Source organism: Misgurnus anguillicaudatus, chromosome 21 (assembly GCF_027580225.2).
Source record: "Misgurnus anguillicaudatus chromosome 21, ASM2758022v2, whole genome shotgun sequence".
Lineage (NCBI taxonomy): Eukaryota > Metazoa > Chordata > Actinopteri > Cypriniformes > Cobitidae > Misgurnus > Misgurnus anguillicaudatus.
The window spans coordinates 26709065-26727973 of NC_073357.2; the positions used below are offsets into that span (position 1 = coordinate 26709065).

General features: G+C 35.7%; 3 protein-coding genes across 4 annotated transcripts; all 3 read right to left on the reverse strand.

Moving 5' to 3' along the window:
• Positions 1 to 567: 567 nt before the first annotated feature.
• Positions 568 to 3726, reverse strand: btr09 (bloodthirsty-related gene family, member 9). Of its 2 annotated transcripts, XM_055199639.2 has the most exons (4): positions 2576 to 3726; positions 2287 to 2443; positions 2165 to 2200; positions 568 to 2025 (listed from the first exon to the last, which is right to left on the reverse strand). In XM_055199639.2, the coding sequence occupies exons 2-4, from the start codon at positions 2351 to 2353 to the stop codon at positions 1475 to 1477; spliced, it is 654 nt and encodes a 217-aa protein (XP_055055614.2). In that variant the 5' UTR covers positions 2354 to 2443; positions 2576 to 3726; the 3' UTR covers positions 568 to 1474. The 2 variants fall into 2 exon arrangements, with proteins under 2 accessions (XP_055055614.2, XP_055055625.2); XM_055199650.2 differs by having other exon boundaries at positions 2287 to 3726.
• A 1121-nt stretch (positions 3727 to 4847) lies between these two features.
• LOC129440341 (E3 ubiquitin-protein ligase TRIM39) lies at positions 4848 to 9686 on the reverse strand. The gene is made up of 6 exons (XM_073859932.1): positions 8776 to 9686; positions 8598 to 8693; positions 8272 to 8506; positions 8037 to 8186; positions 5644 to 5670; positions 4848 to 5545 (listed from the first exon to the last, which is right to left on the reverse strand). Exons 1-6 carry the CDS (start codon positions 9331 to 9333, stop codon positions 5001 to 5003), a joined length of 1611 nt encoding a protein of 536 aa, XP_073716033.1. The 5' UTR covers positions 9334 to 9686; the 3' UTR covers positions 4848 to 5000.
• Positions 9687 to 13622: 3936 nt separating this feature from the next.
• gmpr2 (guanosine monophosphate reductase 2) lies at positions 13623 to 18819 on the reverse strand. The gene is given in 10 exon segments (XM_073859934.1): positions 13623 to 14479; positions 14601 to 14760; positions 14974 to 15016; positions 15136 to 15242; positions 15328 to 15409; positions 15411 to 15584; positions 15697 to 15780; positions 17880 to 17999; positions 18135 to 18254; positions 18704 to 18819. Coding segments are annotated over 9 exon segments (1047 nt in total). The 5' UTR covers positions 18222 to 18254; positions 18704 to 18819; the 3' UTR covers positions 13623 to 14289.
• Between the last annotated feature and the right edge of the window lie 90 nt (positions 18820 to 18909).

Sequence of the window (18909 nt, forward strand, 5' to 3'; positions counted from 1 at the left end):
TGCAGCGGGAGCTGCTTGGCGCTTTTGTGACTTTAGACCAAATGTTTGGGGACATCACATCACGCTTATGTTACTAAGTTATGTTACTACGTAGGCCTAGGTCTAATAAAAGAACCTAATAAAATATGAAAATATATAATCCAAAATATTTTTATAGGCAATTGCATGCAACAAACATGTTTTTTTATTTTGTTTTTAATGACCCGCCCGGGCCGCCCCACAAAAAAATGACAATTTTTTTAACCGCCCGACCTGCTACCTGCGGGTTACCCGTGCATCAATAATCCAGACAGATGGAGCACTGGAGCTTTCTGATAATGGTCCATCAGCAGATAAGATAACACTAAGATAAACACTAGTTCATTTAGTTATTATTTCAAGCTCAGTTCAAATACAGTTTTGACAAACTGATAGACAAATAAATCTGTGGAGCAAGTATGGACTCTACCTTTATCACTAAAACATTTGGGCCATTCCACTGAATCTGTGCCATTTCTGTCCCCATTTGGGAGGTTTCCCGGGCAGTGTTTAGATTAATGCAGGACTAGCCTAGGCCTAGTTATATTAGGACATTTAAGTAGTTTTTATAATTAACAATAGGGTACCAAAATCATTAGTGTACTGTTACTGTATATGGAGCGAGAATTATCTAAAAATTAATGCATTTATAAAACTAGACAAAAAAGACAACTTTTACAAAACAATTTATACAAATATTATTTAGAAATGCACAGCACAATTCACATACAAATTTTTGATTAATTATGTTCTGCTCACTAACACATAATTTGGCATGAAGGATTTTATGAAAGTGTAGTGTATACATGCAGTACACACTTTATGAGGTATTTTATCATACAACCTTTATTATAATACATAAAGTATTGTTGAATTTTGATGTTATAGTGTAAGTGTTTTGTACACGTTGAATTGTTAACACATTTTTGTGTAATTTATTAGTAAATAATTAAAATATTGTTAGTTAACAAAAAATAAACAGAAAATACATTTCCAAACAACCCTACCAACTTTAAACATGGCCTTGTAAGTCACGATTTAACTTGAATTTCAAGAACAAAACTTCATACATGTCTATGCCTAATCAGACTTAAAAACATAACACAGTGCAGACAACAGATTAAAAGAAATAGCTAGCCCAAAATCTTTTATTTTTATGTATGATTTTAAATCTGTTGAACACAAACAAATGTATTTTGATAAATGATGGTAAGCACACACAGTTGATAGTATTTGTTTTTACTATGGAAGTCAATGGGTACCATCAACTGTGTGCTTACCATCATTTATCTATTTTTTTCTTTTGTGTATATCAGAACAAAGAAATTTAAACAGGTTTGTAACAACATGAAACTGTAAATGACAGAAATTTAACATTAACTTTAACATAGACAACTATCATTGTTTATAATCTGTACAGGAAAAACTAATATATTCTAGTTAACATGTTATGCCTTTATTCACTTTGACTGACAGTTGATATTATTAATGGCATTTTATCTTCTTTGTTTTTACCAGGATAGAAATATGGATAGAGTTTCTCCGCAAAACACTGACCAGTATAAGAATATATTTCAGACCAGGACTCTACATCATAAAATGAGACCAGACCCTCCTCATAATCCACAAACACACCCACCGTCTGCGGTTTTATTCTTGGAGAGAGAGGGACAGAGGGACATGCACTTGCCTGATAATCATTGCCTCTCCACAGACCTATAGTCCAGTATCCATTCTTAGGACTCAGAATAATGTTTCCTTTCCTGTTAATAGATTCTGTGGCCACTCCTAAATCCCAGTCTGTTTTACCGTTTACCTGAACCTCAAAGTAAATCCTTCCTGAGCTGAATCCCTCTTTTCCTAAAACACTGGGGCATAAGTCAAACCTTTCTGGGTTGTTTGGAAGGTCAGGCTTAATATTTTCACTGACTTGCATTCTCACTTCTTTCCTATCTTCAGATAGCACGAGACATGCATGAGCTGTATCAGGATCCAGAGTCACTTCCACTGAAAGAGAGAAAAAATTAAAAATAGATTCAATTAAAAATGTAACAATACATTCAGATTTTTTAAATAAATTTAAGTATTTAGTAAGTATAGATTTCCAAAGTATGTAAATTAAAATTATATAAATGACACAATGTACCTGCATACGTCTGTATCTTCTTAAGATCTGTGGAGACTAACCTCAAATAACAACACATTTTATTGTACAGTAGACGACCAAACAAGCACATCTGATTCAATATTATAATGCTGTGTACTTACACTCAACAGGTTCTGTCATGCTGCCCATTTTGACAACTTTTCTTGGTGGCTGTGCGAATTCTGCCATTCCTTTCACAATCTTTAATAACGAATTACTCTTAAATTAAGATGTTGCCTTAATAGACAATAAAGCAGTATACACATTCGCAGTACAGTACTGCAATGAAGAGAAAAACAGTGTTTAACCAATGTAAATGTCTATTAAACAGGAACTAATCCGTGCCAAATTTAAAAATCTTAAAATGGTTTAAGTTTTTCAACTTGTTGAATTGAGTAGATTTTTACTCACCATTTCAGACGTCTCGAACACAAACACTGTCTAATGAAGAACTTTGAACAAACGATAAAGAATCAACCTTTGACCGTTTTTACAAATGGTATAAAATCATCAAGCTTTAATTTTCTTTCATGTTATTTTATTGTGTTTATAAGTATTATAAAGTATTTATAATGAAACTAAATGGCATCTGTCAGTGGATCATACTGATTTAACCAGCTGCCCTCAAGTTCCCAAATATGTCATTACAGAGTGACTGAAAATGCCAGTATCACATTAACCATGAACATTTTTCACTCAGTTTGTCTCAGATTATGTGATATCTTTTTTTAAAAAGAGCAATGACACTTGCATTATATTTTTTTTAGATTAAAAAATTGTAAAATTCAGTTTTTATTACAATATTAAGTATTTACAATATTAAATTTTCCTTTAAATGCAGTTGCAGCAGCACTGGTGTTAGTAGCACAACGGTGATGGGTTTGATTTGCAGAAAACATTTACATTATACATGCATGCATTTAGCAGACCACTGATAAAAAATTGTCAAAATATGTCCCTGAGCTGTCACTTTAAAAAGATCCTAATATGTACCATTAGGTAAAGATATGTATACATTTGGTACCAATATGTATCCCTGAGGTGCTAATATGAACTCTTCAGGTGCAAAGCTGCACTTTTTGAAAAGGTAAAGCCACAGTGACAACTTGTGGACAAACGTTTGACAGTGTATTTTATTCAAAACCACTTAGAAAAGTGAGCAAATTGACAGCAATTTATCTTCTCTTATTTTCACTACTAAAAAAGTGCTTTAAAACAGCAATGCCACTTTCTGACCTTTTTATAACCTAAAGAACATTTTTGACTATAAAGGTCCTTTTGTGAAACAGAAAGGTTCTTCAGATGTTAAAGGTTCTTTATGGAACCATTCAGCCAAAAATGGTTCATATATGGCATCGTGAATGCACCTTTATTTTTAAGGGTGTACGATAAAAAAAGTACTACACAAAGTTACTTTCAAAATTTAAAAAGAGAACACACATACTGATAATATATATGTTTTAAAGGCACTTTAAATTGCTTTGGATAAATATATCTGCCAAATGCAGTAATATAATGCAAGGAAAAAAACATAAAAAATTCAAGTGCTTAAAGGGACATTCCACCTCTTTTGATAATATGCTCATTTTCCAGCTCCCCTAGAGTTAAACATTTGATTCTTACCGTTTTGAAATCCATTCAGCTGATCTCCGAGTCTGGCGCTAGCACTTTTAGCATAGCCCAGCACAATCCATTGAATCCGATGGAAGCCATTAGCATCGTGCTAAAAATAATCAAAGAGTTTCAATATTTTTCCTCAAAAAAATGATTCATTGGATTAACTCAATAAAATTGTGGGCAGGATTTCCATCCAATATAAATGTGTACCCCTAACTCATAAAAAATATATTGAGTTTGTCCAACTCAATTTAAAGTAAATAGCAATACTCAATTAGTTGCCTCAACTCAATTTAGTGTAGTCTGAATAACTCGATTTAGCGTAGTTTGAATAACGTATGTCTGATTAACTCAATTCTGTTATTTTATATAAAATGTTTTTATATCATACTAATTAGCATAAGCACATGTTAGGATGCTAATAATAACAACATATGATACTTTGGATGAGCATGTGAGAAGAGACTGATCTCGAAACATGCATTAACACAGTTAGTGCTCATTAAGAGAAATACATCACATCCACAACTTAACCACAAGGGCCACTCTTCTGCACGATGGTAACCAAACAATTTGAAAAAAATATAACACAAACGCTTCTAAATCAATAAGATGAACGGACATTAAACACTATTAAGCCTTTCTCTTTACCTAAAAATGTATAAAATAACACTTAATTTAAAAAATTACTCTCCAAAAGCAGTTGCATGCAAAGCATGCTGGGAAATTCTTTTTCCAGAACACGAACTCAAACTAATTGTGTTAACGCAATTAAAAATAAATCAATAAATTATAGTACATATTCATTTTGTGTTAGACTAATTAACTATATATACGTATTGCCCTTAATGAGGTATTTTAAATTAATTGAACACAATTTTAATGTGTCATTTCTAAGAAGGGCTTGAATCATTTTTTTGAGTGGTATTTAAAACTTGACTCGTAGTTACATCGTGTACTAAAAGTTGCGATTTTCTAGGAAAAAATCAAAACCCTTTGGTTATTTTTTAGCGTGATGCTAATGATCTAATCAGACTCCATGAATTGTGCTAAGCTATGCTACAAGTGCTACCCGGAGATCAGCTGAATGGATTCCAAAACGGTAAGAATCAAATGTTTAACTCTAGGGGAGCTGGAAATGAGCTCTTATGTACTGCATGTGTCACAGGTACACAGAAAACTTCCCCTGCAATTATCCTTATGTATAAAAGTATAATGACTAATTTTCTAGTACAGGTAGAATGATCAGTGGAGCTAAATTTTGATCTCCATTAATAAAGCCTGTGCAGAAATACGGGTACAGTTTTTCGTTAAAAGACTGACCGGTAAAAGAGTATATATGAGACCTGGACTCTACATCATAAAATGAGACCAGACCCTCCTCATAATCCACAAACACACCCACCTTCTGCGGTTTTACCCTCAGACAGAGAGAGACAGACGGGAAGTTACAGGCCTTATATTCACTTCCATTCCTCAACCACAGAGCCCAGAATCCGTTCCTCGGACTTAAAGTAAGTGTCCCCTTCCTGTTAACAGACTCTGTGGCCACCCCCAAATCCCACTCAGTTTTCTCTTTCACTTGAACCTCAAAATAAAATTTCCCAGAAGAGAATCCCTCTTTTCCCAGGACACTGGGGCAAGTGTCAAACCTCATCGGGCCGTCTGGAACATCCTGTCGTATTTCTTCATATTTGGCCTGTTTCTCATCCAGAGATAAGAGCAGTTTAGGATGAGCTGTTTGAGGATCCATAGTCACGTTCACTAAAAGAGAAATTTGGGTTTTAAAATATAGTCTGGGGTAAACAAACAAAAAAAAAAGTTTATATAAATGTAAATGGAGATATATCGCAGACTTGTACCTGCAAACAACTTTATTTTGCTTAGCTCTGTGGAAACAAAACGTTTATTTACAAAAAATAAGATTTTTTAATTGAATGTGATTAAAGGCAGGATAGGCAGGAATTATCTAAAAAAACTTTTTTTACAAATTTGTTTAAACTGTCTTTATATACCAATACATTATTAAAATGTAAGTACTCTGAAAAGGAGAGTATAAAACTCGAGTGTCTGTAGACCTCTCTTTTAAACACAGCTCATTATTTCCATTCGGGCCGAAACAAATGATTGGCTTGCGCGACTATCACTCTCTCTCTCTCGCGACCATGGCACCACCCCTGTTGCTACGGGATCTGCACACATATGTGCACACCCAACGTGCACGAGGCACGAAATCTAGGAAGAGCAAAAGTACGGCAGAGAAAGAGCATTCAGAACTCACAGTACCTGCATATCCAGTCAGCGAAGGCAAACAAGGCAAAAAAGAAATAAACAAAGAAATCAAATGAGAGTAAATATCGCGTGGCCTTTCCTCCTTACATGCAAAACACCTTATATTTAATGAATCTTTTCCACAAAATTCACCTTCATCACAGTGTAACTGATGGTAACAAAAAAAACTTGTATCAATGCAACCTGTTTTAGCTTTGTCTTATAAATATAATTAGCTCGTTTGTTACCGAATCAAACAAAATATATTTGAAACTTTACCAGTATCGATATGCTAGCTTAAAGATACAATTTGTATTTATGCGCCGAAAGATGGCGCCAGATCAAACAAAAACAATGATGTTGTTTACTGACGCTCTGAAGCAGCGTGGAATTATGGGATTTGTAGTCTTTAACTTTAGCCATCAATCAGACGAGAACGAGAAATCACGTTGATGGATAAGGTAATCAAGTCTTATAAATGTTGCGTTTGATGATTTGATATGTGATGTTCAAAACGAAATTGTTAGTCATATTGATATTACAGTATTAGTCCAAATTCGATGGTAAACACAGCTCAGAATTAAGTTTTCAACTTACAATCTACAATGATTTTTCACATAATGTATTATTGACAGTACAAATCTTATTGTGAAGTGTCTTAAAATGACCATTTATATTGCTGTACAATACCTTTTGATGTGCATATCGTCCGCGGGAAGACGCGCTGATTACAGTCTACACACTAATGTTGTGATCAATATAATAGCATAAGTTTTTTGAAGGGTTACGAATCAAAACAACTCACCCATCGCGTAAAACACAAGCAGGATCAGAATCTCGGTCTAGTTAAATGTTGTCGTGAAGCTCTCTCTATCCAGATAATGCAACACCAAATTGATCCCCCCTCGTTTTGTTCCAAACTCTTCTTGGGTCGTTTGGTTGGCCCGTACGCTTACAGGAGCTGACACAACCAGCGGCAGACGGTACAGAGTTATCCATAAGTCCATAAGCAAGCGCAAAGTTCCGCATTTGTCAACGACACTGGCTGCGTCCGAAAACTCAAGGCAGTGAGGACTTATGGCCTCGCTGCCTCATGAGGACATGACTTCGGACTCGGAGGCCTGAAGGCCGCTCAGAGAAAGGCTTTCCGACGCACTTCAAAGGCAGCGTGTTTGAAATATAAACAGAGAGCGCCTTTGTGATAACTAATCACATATTTGAAAACTACAATACTAATTTCTCGCTAGAAATGAAATTAAAATGCTTAAAAAGTGAAAATATACGTTTATTTTCACTAAATTTGTGCTCTAGCCGCTTCCTTGGCCGCCATTTTATTTTTTCGAGCTCGACCAGTGTTGTCATGTGGGTTACGTCAGTAAAGGCGGTGACAAAGGGTCACATGGATATTAACGTCATTGACAGGAGACTGCACTGCCCCATGTCAATGTTTTGAATGGAAATTTTCTCACGATTTACAAGAAGTTGAAAACATTACAGATATTGATAGTAATCAGCTGGACAAAATATATAACACTGGCCTAGTGGTTTTTGGAGATTTTACTGCAAATATCTTACAAATTGCACCTTTAATAGTGAGTAAAAGCCATCCTATTTGTTTATATTCATAGTGATTACATGTGATTGTGACATGATGTTACTACATGCACCGCGCTCCTTCCTCTCCGCTCGTCTGAGGTAAATGCTTCTCCCAGCAGAGCCGGTCAGCGTCACGCATTCATGTTTTGGGGGCGTGGCTTTAGAAGAAACCCAGAAGGGAGGGTGTGGAGTGAATGGAAAAATGAGCTGTGTTTAAAACAGTCGTGAGAGGTCTACAGACACTCGATTTTTCTACTCTCTTTTTCAGAGTACTTACATTTTACTTATGTATTGGTATATAAAGACAGTTTAAACAAATTTGTAAAAAAGTTTTTTTTTAGATAATTCCTGCCTATCCTGCCTTTAAAGCGCATAATGCCAAACTCACCAATTCCTGTAACTTTCGTCACCGACACACTGAGCAATTCTTGATGCTTTGTCAGCGCTTTCCTCACGGTATCCAAGCTCAAACAAGGAGTGGTAATACTGATCTCAGACCAGTCCCTACTGTTTAAAGGACTGCACAGGGATGGATAACTCTACAGCAGAATAAAGGAGACATCTATCGGTATGATGAATGTTGCATTGAGATAATATGAGACGAGAGAGAGACTATAAACTGATCTGTAGGAGGTGGATGTAATCTTCAGTATGTGAGAGCTTCTCCAGCTCATTGTCTCTCATTTTAAGTTTAGCGATTTCCTCCTTCAGCTCTTTAATGAGATCTTCAGCATGAGTCTCTGCTGCTTTCTGCTTCATCTCCATTTGATTAAACAGCTCAGACTGACATCTCTCAATGGAGCGCATCAAAAGAGTGAAGATCTCAACACAGTCTGCTTTCTCTTTGTTTATTTTTTGCTAAATTATACGATGATGTTTGTTATTGCTTTTAAACACAATAGAGCCACATATAATGAAATTGTAAAGCATAAAGTGACTAAAGACTGACCCTGCTGAGTTGTACCGGTTTATTGATCTCTTCACTTCTCATAATTCTGTACTGAATCATCTCTTGAACCTCTGCCTTGCTCTTTCCAAAATGAGTCTGTGAAGGAAAATTAAACTCTCTTTGATTTTAAAGATGCAATATAAAGTCAACCTTACTGAGAAATACACATATACTTTACCTTCCTTTCTGCACTTTCCTCCTCTAAAGTAACAGTGTTGTGAGTTTTGTGGTCTTCCTTTATACAAAAAAGGCACAAACACATCTCATCATCTCTACAGAACAGCTCCAGAGGTCTGTCGTGCTTCTGGCATATATAATCCTTCAAAATCTCATGAGGTTCGATCAGTTTGTGTTTCTTGAGTTTTGCTACAGTGTTATGAGGCTCTAGATGCATCTTGCAAAAAGTTACACCGCAATCCACGCAAGACTTTACAGCGCCTCGCTTTATCTTTACACAGGCGTCACATGGAGTTTCTCCAGGTTGAATAGGACTTTCCCCCCGCTTCAGTTGATCAATGATGTCTCTGAACTCTCTATTGATAGCAAGGTCTGGTCTTAAATGAAAGGATTTCTTACATAGGGGACATAGACTCCCCAAGCTGCTGTTCCAATGCGCTGTGATGCAGGTAATGCAGAAGTTGTGTCCGCAGGGAATCGTCGTTGGGTTGTTGAAGACATCCTGACAGATTGAACAAACCAAATGATCTGCACACAGGAAACTGCTCGACGAAGCCATTACTGATAAAAGATAGAAACAACTGTACCGTACGAACACAATATGAAATAGATCTCTGTCCCACCCACTTTTCCAAACTCAACCTGCCAAACCTGATTGGTTTTGTATGTCAGCAGTATTGTTTAGTTAAGAGTACACCAAATGGTTTCTAATAAAAACAAATTAAAAGATGCTAATTATATACAACCTCTGATCATTCGTTCAGTGGCAGAAAATACTCCCCACAGGAACACACGACTCGAGCACGATTGAATGGATGATCTAACCATCAGTAATTTTACTAACAAATTAGCTGTTTTCCATCACTTGTGGGTTCATGTACATGTGGCCTGTTGTGTGTGTCCTTATTGTTTGGATAAAGGTTAGCATATTGTTTATTACCACCCGCTCCTCATTGTACACGTCATCATCAGATTCTCCCTGATTTACAAGATGTCACATGACCATGCAATTATATTCAACCTGTTTTTCTTTATATCAATTGTGCAATAATACTGTTCATCATGTTAATACATGATTCTAATGGCAATAGTTAAGTTTTGTTTGTGATTTTTGCATTATTATTTTTACTTTTAATTTAACTTACAGTATTGTTTTACAATTTCAGATAATACTGGAGAAAAAAGAACTGAAAATAATATTCTGAACAATCTGATCAAATCATTCAGCAGTACACCAGATTTTAAAGCAACTCGTTTGTAAATGGCCAATGGAATAATGGTAACAAAATGAGTGTAATTAAAGGTTTACTGGAATGATGTTACTATGATAAGATTTTATGTACACAATTAGATATGCACATGTGCAAAAGCTTGCAGTTTTTTGTGAACATTTGTATGTGTATGATAAATTGTCAAGTATGGATCTATATTGGATATATGTGGTCATTGCACTTTCTTTCTTTCTTTGATTATAATTTCTAAATTCTTTTTTTAGATAATTCCTGCCTATCCTGCCTTTAAAGCGCATAATGCCAAACTCACCAATTCCTGTAACTTTCGTCACTGACACACTGAGCAATTCTTTATGTACACAATTAGATATGCACATGTGCAAAAGCTTGCAGTTTTTTGTGAACATTTGTATGTGTATGATAAATTGTCAAGTAACCTACATCTGTGTGCATGCAATCCTTGTTGCACTTAAATTTTTAACGTTTAACAACCTGAATTAACAAGTCATTCCAACTTTTTTGACTAGTGAGAAGTTGGTATAACTTTAAAAATAAAGTTAACCCCTAATCAGTGCAGACTGGAACTTAAACAGGAACATATAGCAACATAACTCTAAAGCCCTTTTCACACAGAAAATCCATAAAATACACGGGATAAGCATCCTGGATTTTTTCGGAATAGCTAGATTTTTTTTTCATTCACACTGCCAAGTTTACCCGGCATGTGATGGTCCAGGAAAGACACGTGACCTATTGAAAGTCCCGCCCTCTCTTCTACGCAGCGTCTGAAGTTTGCATATTATATATTATTTCTCCCTCCAAGAACCACTCGCGTGCATTTTTGTTTATGATAAGATTATAAAGGAGCGCGTGACGCACCGTTCTAATGCTGGTGAATGATCTCAGCTTCTGAGTGGATATTTGACAAGCTCCCTGAGCTCTGCTTTAATACAGTTTTCAGACATTTCTCATGGTGATTGTTTATACGCATTTAAAACCCGCATTTTGAGGAGCTGAACGACTTGTTGGGATGACGCGCGGGTATTTTTGTTTATTATAGCTCAAATGAGCACGTGACGCGATATTTTTTTATGCTGCTGAATGATCTCCATTTCAACACAGTAAGTAATGATCTAACTTACCTGATATCTGCTTCAGTCCCGTTTGCTGACATTTCTCGTTGTGAATGTTGTAAATCCCTCATTTTAAAGAGTTGAACCAACTTCATGTTGCCATGACACGCGCGTCCACACTACGGCACGTGCGTCATTGTTTATGCGTCTCATTTATCATTTCCTGATTACTGCGTCAATCTATAGTAGTCAGCGTTTGATGTGGATCAGAAAAGTTAATCAAAGTTGTCCTAAGACAAGAATGTGTATTGGGTATTAGTTTTAAGACAACTTTTATGAAAGGTTTTGATCCACTTCAAACGTTGACTAGTGTAGTTTGCAACATTTCTCGTGGTGAATGTTCATATGCATGTTATCTCTCGTTTTAAGGAGCTGAACCATAACTTTTGTTGTGATGATGACGCGCGCGTCCTCACTACGACACGCCCATTACGGCATTCTTTCGGCTTTTTGTTCACACAGAGGGTTATCCGGGTATCTGACTAGGTCCTCTTTCCGGCAACGATCCCAGAAGATTAACTGAACGAGTTTTTGTTCACACAGACGCTTGTCTGGCAATTTTACGGGAATTTTCTGGGACCAAAGGTCTGTGTGAATGGGGTTTAACATAAACACAACAGCAAATAATGACCAACGCAGTGAGGAGGACAAACAAGAGTGTATATATAGGTGACTGATTACAATAGCTGGCAGGTGTGCTGATGATGATGACGATTAGGTGAGGGAGAGTGAGGGATCATGGGTAATGAAGTCCAGAAGGTGAATACAGGGGAAAAACAAGAGGGCACAGAGAATGGGGTTGCGACAGTGTGACTTTTCCTAAGTAATTTATCTAAACATGCACAAAAAAATTAAGTAAATCCATTATAAATCTGAAATTGTCTACATATAAACCAAGGTCTGGTCCTGGAGCATAAATAAAAAGTGGAACAAACTTGCTCAAACTGCACAAAGAACGTCTGCATTGCTCATACTGTCAACATCTGCCAGATGTGCATGGACTTTAGTTCATGATATGAAGTACCATTATAAGTGTTTTGCACGCTGCTTATTCTTTCACTTGTTTATTAGCCATGTGATTGATTTATATAAAAAAAGTTGTTCTGTGTACCCTTTACTCCTCTTCATTACAGTTTATTGGTGCTGTTGTTTTGTATTATATTGATTTAGTTACTTACTTTATATATATATGCTCGTGACTGCTCATCCAAGGGGCGCTAATTCAAAATATGTGTTCAGAGTGTCATGTGTGTTGCTCGTGTTTTCAAAATATGTTTTTGTTGCGTCATGTGAACCATGTGCATCACTTGTTTTGTCAAAATAAGTGCCTGCTGCACATGCGTCAAAACCGTTAATGATAAAAGAGACACTCACGTTCACAAAATACACGCAAGACACTTATCACTAAACTCTGTTTACGCATGAGAATATGCAAGTATCTGGCAAAGTTGAAGCATCAAGAAAAATTAAGTGAAAATGAAATGAGTCCCTATGGATCTATATTGGATATATGTGGTCATTGCACTTTCTTTCTTTCTTTGATTATAATTTCTAAAGTTTTTCCACAAACCAGCAGATGTCAGTATTCTATCCCTAACACATAAAGCAATGTCCAAAAACAATTTAGATTTAATTAATTTTTTTCATGAGCCAATTTTTGGCCTAGTTAAGTAATTGTGCAGTAAATTGGTTAAAAACTTCCAATGTCCAGAAAAACACAGCATAAATGTATAGTTGAGAAGTAAATAAAATAAATAATACATAGTTTTCCATATAAAAAAAATGTATTTTTCCTTATGCAATTGCTCTTTAAAAGTCAATCAGACCCAAAACACCAAAAAATGTATCCTTTTTGAACACTGATTAAGGTTCAAATGGGCTTAAGTTTTTAACTTTATTATTATAATTTATAACAACTTCTAACTAGTTAAAAAAGTTGAAATGACTGTTGAATGAGTTGTTTAAACTTAAACATTTATGTGCAGCAAGGAATTTTTAAATAATACTAATTATTGTGTACCTGCAATCCAAGAGACACAAGTCAGACAATGTTTGTAAAATTATTTATTTGCACAAAACAGGAACTTAATTAACATCCAAAATACTGTGAAGTGAAATCAGTCAAGGTGAAATATATTGAACAATACTCAAGTTTTCAAACATGTAAAATTTACAAAACAATATTGATCAAGTTCAATCTATCAATAATCAGTCAACAGAGTCAAACTGTCTCCCATCAAATAATTTAAGTGTTTCGTTTCTAATAATCTTATTTTATTTTTTTTGCCACTTCAATCACAATCAAAAACAAAATCATTAACTGTGTGAAGTGAAGAGTCAGATAAAACAGATAAAACTATTCCAATATTATCCTAATATTACGCAAAAAAGCGATTAAGTCTTCAAAAGATGTGTGTCTTACTCAATATTTAATCCACATAAACAATTAATAACATGAAATATTACTAATTTATTACTAAACATAAGAAATAAAAATGGCTTGGTCTTTAAATATATGCTATAGAACAGTATGGTAGTATAAGGTAACGGAAGTCTATAACATACAGTACTGTTTAATAACACTGTAATGATCCTTTAAATGTGTTGGTCCAGTAAATGTGAACAGACTGAATTTTTTTTTTAAAGTACAGAAATATAAGACATTGAGTTAAACTCACAGCAGATACTAAAACAGTACCACAATATATGGATAAAATATAAGGCTCTAATAGAGTGCTTAAAAAGTTTAAACAGATGATCAGAAGCCAAACTTCAGTGTGAAGGCTGATGATAAATCCAAAACAAAAACGGCACATGACACTTTGGGACAATGAAATAAATGCAACCAAACATTTTCTTTTAAAGGTTTGAAGTTTGCACTTCAGCAGTCGATTCTTAAATTATCGAAAAGTTTCCAAAGAGCAAGTAATCACAAAGATCTTAATAAAGCATTTGGAAAAAAATAATTTGAATTAAACAGCTCATAGCTATAGGATCCCCAAAAATATATATTACTGTATATATTTAATGTGTGTCTATGTGTCTGTGCAGATGTGTGAATATGCATATACATGCATTTGTCTTTAGATTACAGACAGAACAAAATGACCTTTATGTGGCCCAATATGGACCCAGTTAGTCTGACCTGGTCTAATTATCATTTCCAAACACAGTGTTGAGTTGTTGGGTCACTCTAATAAAGGTGGTACGCCGACTTAACTCCTTCAGCTTACCAGCACCCACGTATGTACAGGTGGAGCGAACACCACCCAGCACATCTTTTATAGTCATCTCCACAGGCCCTTTGTAAGGCACTTCAACTGTCTTACCCTCAGACGCCCTGATCACACAAAATGTCATTATTAACTTGAATTTTAATTCTATAGCACTTTTTACAATGTAAAGCATTTATTTTATTATAAATCACTGGATAAATAATCAACGCTCTCTTCTGTGCTCACCTGTACTCTGCCACGCCTCCTGCGTGCTTCTTCATGGCCGTATCTGAGCTCATGCCATAAAACAGTTTGTACTTCTTGCCGTTCTTCTCTACGGTGTCACCGCCGCTCTCAGAATGACCTGCAAGCATTCCTCCCAGCATCACAAAGTCAGCCCCCGCACCTGTCAATCACACAGATTTGCCAATCAAATGTGATCCAGTCTAAGTAATGTAAAGAACATTCTGTGAAAATATAACCTTGATATATTTAATATTGAAATTAAAGTAAAATCAATGATTGAAATCAAACTTTACATTATTCGACTTTAGCCTAGATTTCACGGAGAACTTCTTGTTTAATAGTACGATTATAAAGCAGCGTTTTCAAAACTCACCAAAAGCCTTGGAAACATCACCCGGGCAGGTACATCCTCCATCCTATAAAACAGATGGGACCAAAAATAACATGATCAAAGATTCTTTGTCCAGTTGCATAATGATTGTATTGCCATTTTTAAATGCTCATGTGTGAGTAAAGCAAACAGAAAAAGTCTCACAGATATGATGTGTCCACCCAAACCATGTGCAGCATCAGCACACTCAATGACAGCGCTTAACTGAGGATAACCCACGCCGGTCTTCTTACGAGTGGTGCATACAGAACCTACACACAGCGAGGAAAAGACAAATATGTTTGAATAAATGATATAACATGCATTTAACAACAACTGTGAAACTGATGATGTCACCTGGTCCAATGCCCACTTTGATGATGTCAGCACCAGCAAGAAGCAATTCTTCTACCATCTCTCCAGTTACCACATTTCCAGCCCATGATGGTGTGTGTAGGGAACTTCTGCCTCACGTCCTTCACAAAGTTGACAAAGTGTTCAGAGTAACCATTGGCTACATCAACACAAATGTACTGAATTGGAGGTACAGCGGCTACAATGGCCCCCAGTTTTTCGAAATCCCCTTCACTCGTCCCTGTGCTGACTGCCAAGCTCTAAAAAGATTAAATAATAATAATAATAATAATAATAATAAAAATACTTATACTAAGTTAGATCATTTATATAGCAACAATGTTTTTATAATCCAGCAAAAGATTTGCTTACCTGTATGCATTCTGGGTGTTTTGCCGCAAACTCTTTCCAGTCATCCACACTGTAATGCTTATGGATGGCTGTAAAGAGACTAAACTAAAAAAGAATAAAAGACAATAGTTAGTATCAAATGTATGCTGTGATCTTTTCTACATACCCTCAGGAATAGTTTAATAAAAATTATATCATGATTTATTCACCCTGAAGTCATTCTCGATGTATATTATTATATTTTTCAGGTGAACACGATCAGAGTTAAATCAGAAAATGTCCTGGCTGTTTCAAGCTTTATTATTATAGTAAATGGTGCTTCTGATTTGAAGCCCAAAAAAGTCCATCAATCATTCACAGAACTAATTCACACTAATCCATGGGGTTAATAAAAGCCTTCTTTAAGGACAATTAATGTGATCTTGATATCAATTAATGTGATCTTAAAAATATAAATATTAAAAACTTTACAAACTTAAACTAATCGCTCCTGGTAATGACCGACGCGCGTTCACAAGTGCGTTCCCAAAGTAGGACACTACTGTGTTGTGTACGGTAATTTAGTCAGGTCGGGTTTGAAGTTTTGTTGCTACTTCACCATATGTATTGTCATTTATGTGTATCCTCTGTAGCACCCAGAACCTTTTGTGGCTCAAACATATGTGTGTTCGGCTGCTATTTTACACATTAAGGTCAAAACATGTAATGAAGGGGAATAAACCTATACAATCAGTCCAGGTCTTCAAAGCGGCCTGCCCATCAAAACAGAGCATTTTTCGAGCCAGCCTCTAAATCAGGGTACAAAATAGCCTATTATTACTTATTGATTTTGATGTTTTTGAAAGTAAAAACCAAGCAAACGTCTTTTGTAGACCTTAGGCAACAGTATAAAACAATAAAAACAACATATTCATCATTGTGACAGCCCCTTTAAAGGGACACTCCACTTTTTTGAAAACATGCTAATTTTCCAGCACCCCTAGAGTTAAACATTTTATTTTTTACCGATCTCTGGGTCTGGCGGTACCACTTTTTAGCATAACATTTTAGCACTTGACTCTTCTGTAGTTACATTGTGTACTAAGATCAATGAAAAATTAAAAGTTGTGATTTTCTAGGCAGATATGGCTAGGAACTATACTCTCATTCTGGCATAATAATCAAGGACTTTGCTGTCATAACATTCCTGCAGGAGGTGCAATAATATTACGCAGTGCCTGAAATTAGTCCCCAGCTATTGAAAGTAACCAAGGGGACTATTTTTCTTCGCTCTTAGTACACGATGTAACTACAGAAGAGTCAAGTTTTAAATAAGAAAAATATTCTTTGGTTTGATTTTTAAGTGCGATGCTAATGGTCTAATCCGATTCAATGAATTACGCTAAGCTATGCTAAAAGTGGTACCGCCAGACCCGGCTAAATGTATTTAAAAACAGTAAAACTCAATTGTGTAACTGGAAAATAAGCATATATTCTAAAAAAGTCAAGTGTCCCTTTAAATATAAATATTTTTCTTATGAAATTGCATCGATTGCCCTCAAAAGGCCCTTATTAACTCCCTGGATCTGTGTGTGGATTACTTTAATTTAAGATTGATGTACTTTTTTGGGCTTCAAATCGGAAGCACCATTTACTACCATTATAAAGCTTGAAACAGCCGGACATTTTCTAATATACCTCCAATAGGCTTTATGCCCAGCTGCACTACTTCCTTAACTTCAGCCAGCTCCTTGTTTCCTGTCTGCCATTATTGGCCAAACTGATTGATCCAGGTGTGTCTGATTATTGTTGTTGTGACTACTGAGGTCAGGCACATCTGGATTAATCAGTTTGTCCAATAATGGCAGACAGGAAACAAGGAGCTGGCTGAAGTTCAGAAAGTAGTGCAGCTGGGCATAAAGCCTAGTGTGTTTGTCTGGAAATAAAGATAATCATATACATCAAGGATGGCTTAAGGGTGAGTAAATCATGGGGCAATTTTCATTTTTGGGTGAACTATTTTTTTAATTATGGAAAGTTGGAAAAGCTTGCACATCCAAATCTCTAGCTGGTAGAGGACGTCACCAGCAATGATTCACAGGAAACGCACATACTTACAAAATGAAAAGCCTGTAGGCCATAATATCAGTGTGGAGGAATTTACTGATGTTTTTTTCTTTGTTTATTTTAAGTTAATAAAAGATTGTTATAATGAGTCGTGTCACCTGATGTAAAGCTAGGGCCATTTCAAAAGTCCCCACAGTGTCCATGTTTGCAGCTATGATGGGAATCCCACGATAACTGCTCTTTGAATTTCTGAATGTGAAACTGCGCATGAGATCCACCTGAAACGAAAGAAAGTGTGAAAAATAATCAATTAGAACCCCAAATGTGGTTGACATTGCACTTACATCATCACATGCAGTTAATATAATTTTAATGAGGCTAATAATACTACGTTAAGATTAGGGAAGACAAACCTCACTGCGGGTTTTAAGGGTGCTTCGTTTGGGACGAAGCAGCACATCCTTGAAGTCAAGTTTAATGTCATTTTCAATGCGTGGCATGGCTGCTTAAGAAGATGGCCTTGAGGTTCCTCACTGTCTGGCAAAACACAAAACAATAGAGATAAACATTCCCACTGATACAGTCATGGGTGCTAGGGATCGAATGTGAAAGTTGGGTAAATTGAAGTATATAATGGCTTATTTTAACCTTGAGATGATTGTCAAAATTCCCAATCAACCTGAATTCATTCTACATTTTTTGTTTCTTTTCCCAACTTTAAGTACATTTTATATATAAAGTTAAGAATAAAAAAGTGACAAATGTATCGTAAATATAAATAAAAAAAACCAAAATGACCTGTTACTTACATGTGTCACATCTGGATAACATTAACTGTTATACACATGTCTTGGATGTCAATTAATATAGGTAATATATTTTTTGGTCACGTTGAAATAAAATGCTTTGTTGTCCATTACGAATTTAAATAGATATACACATATATGTCCTTATATATATATATTAAATGCAATATTCCTACCTTAAACTGGAGCTGCGCACCGGGTTGTATGTCAGAGAATGAAGCAGGTTTCCGGGGTTGAAGCGGCATTTTTTGAGGGGCGGTTCTTCACGACTGTCACGTTTGTAGTCCTGTCGCTGGTAATAGCAAGTTTAAACGTCACATAAAAAACTACAAAAACTCACCGGCATCCACTGTCGTAAAAAATGTCGCGGTTTTTCATATAT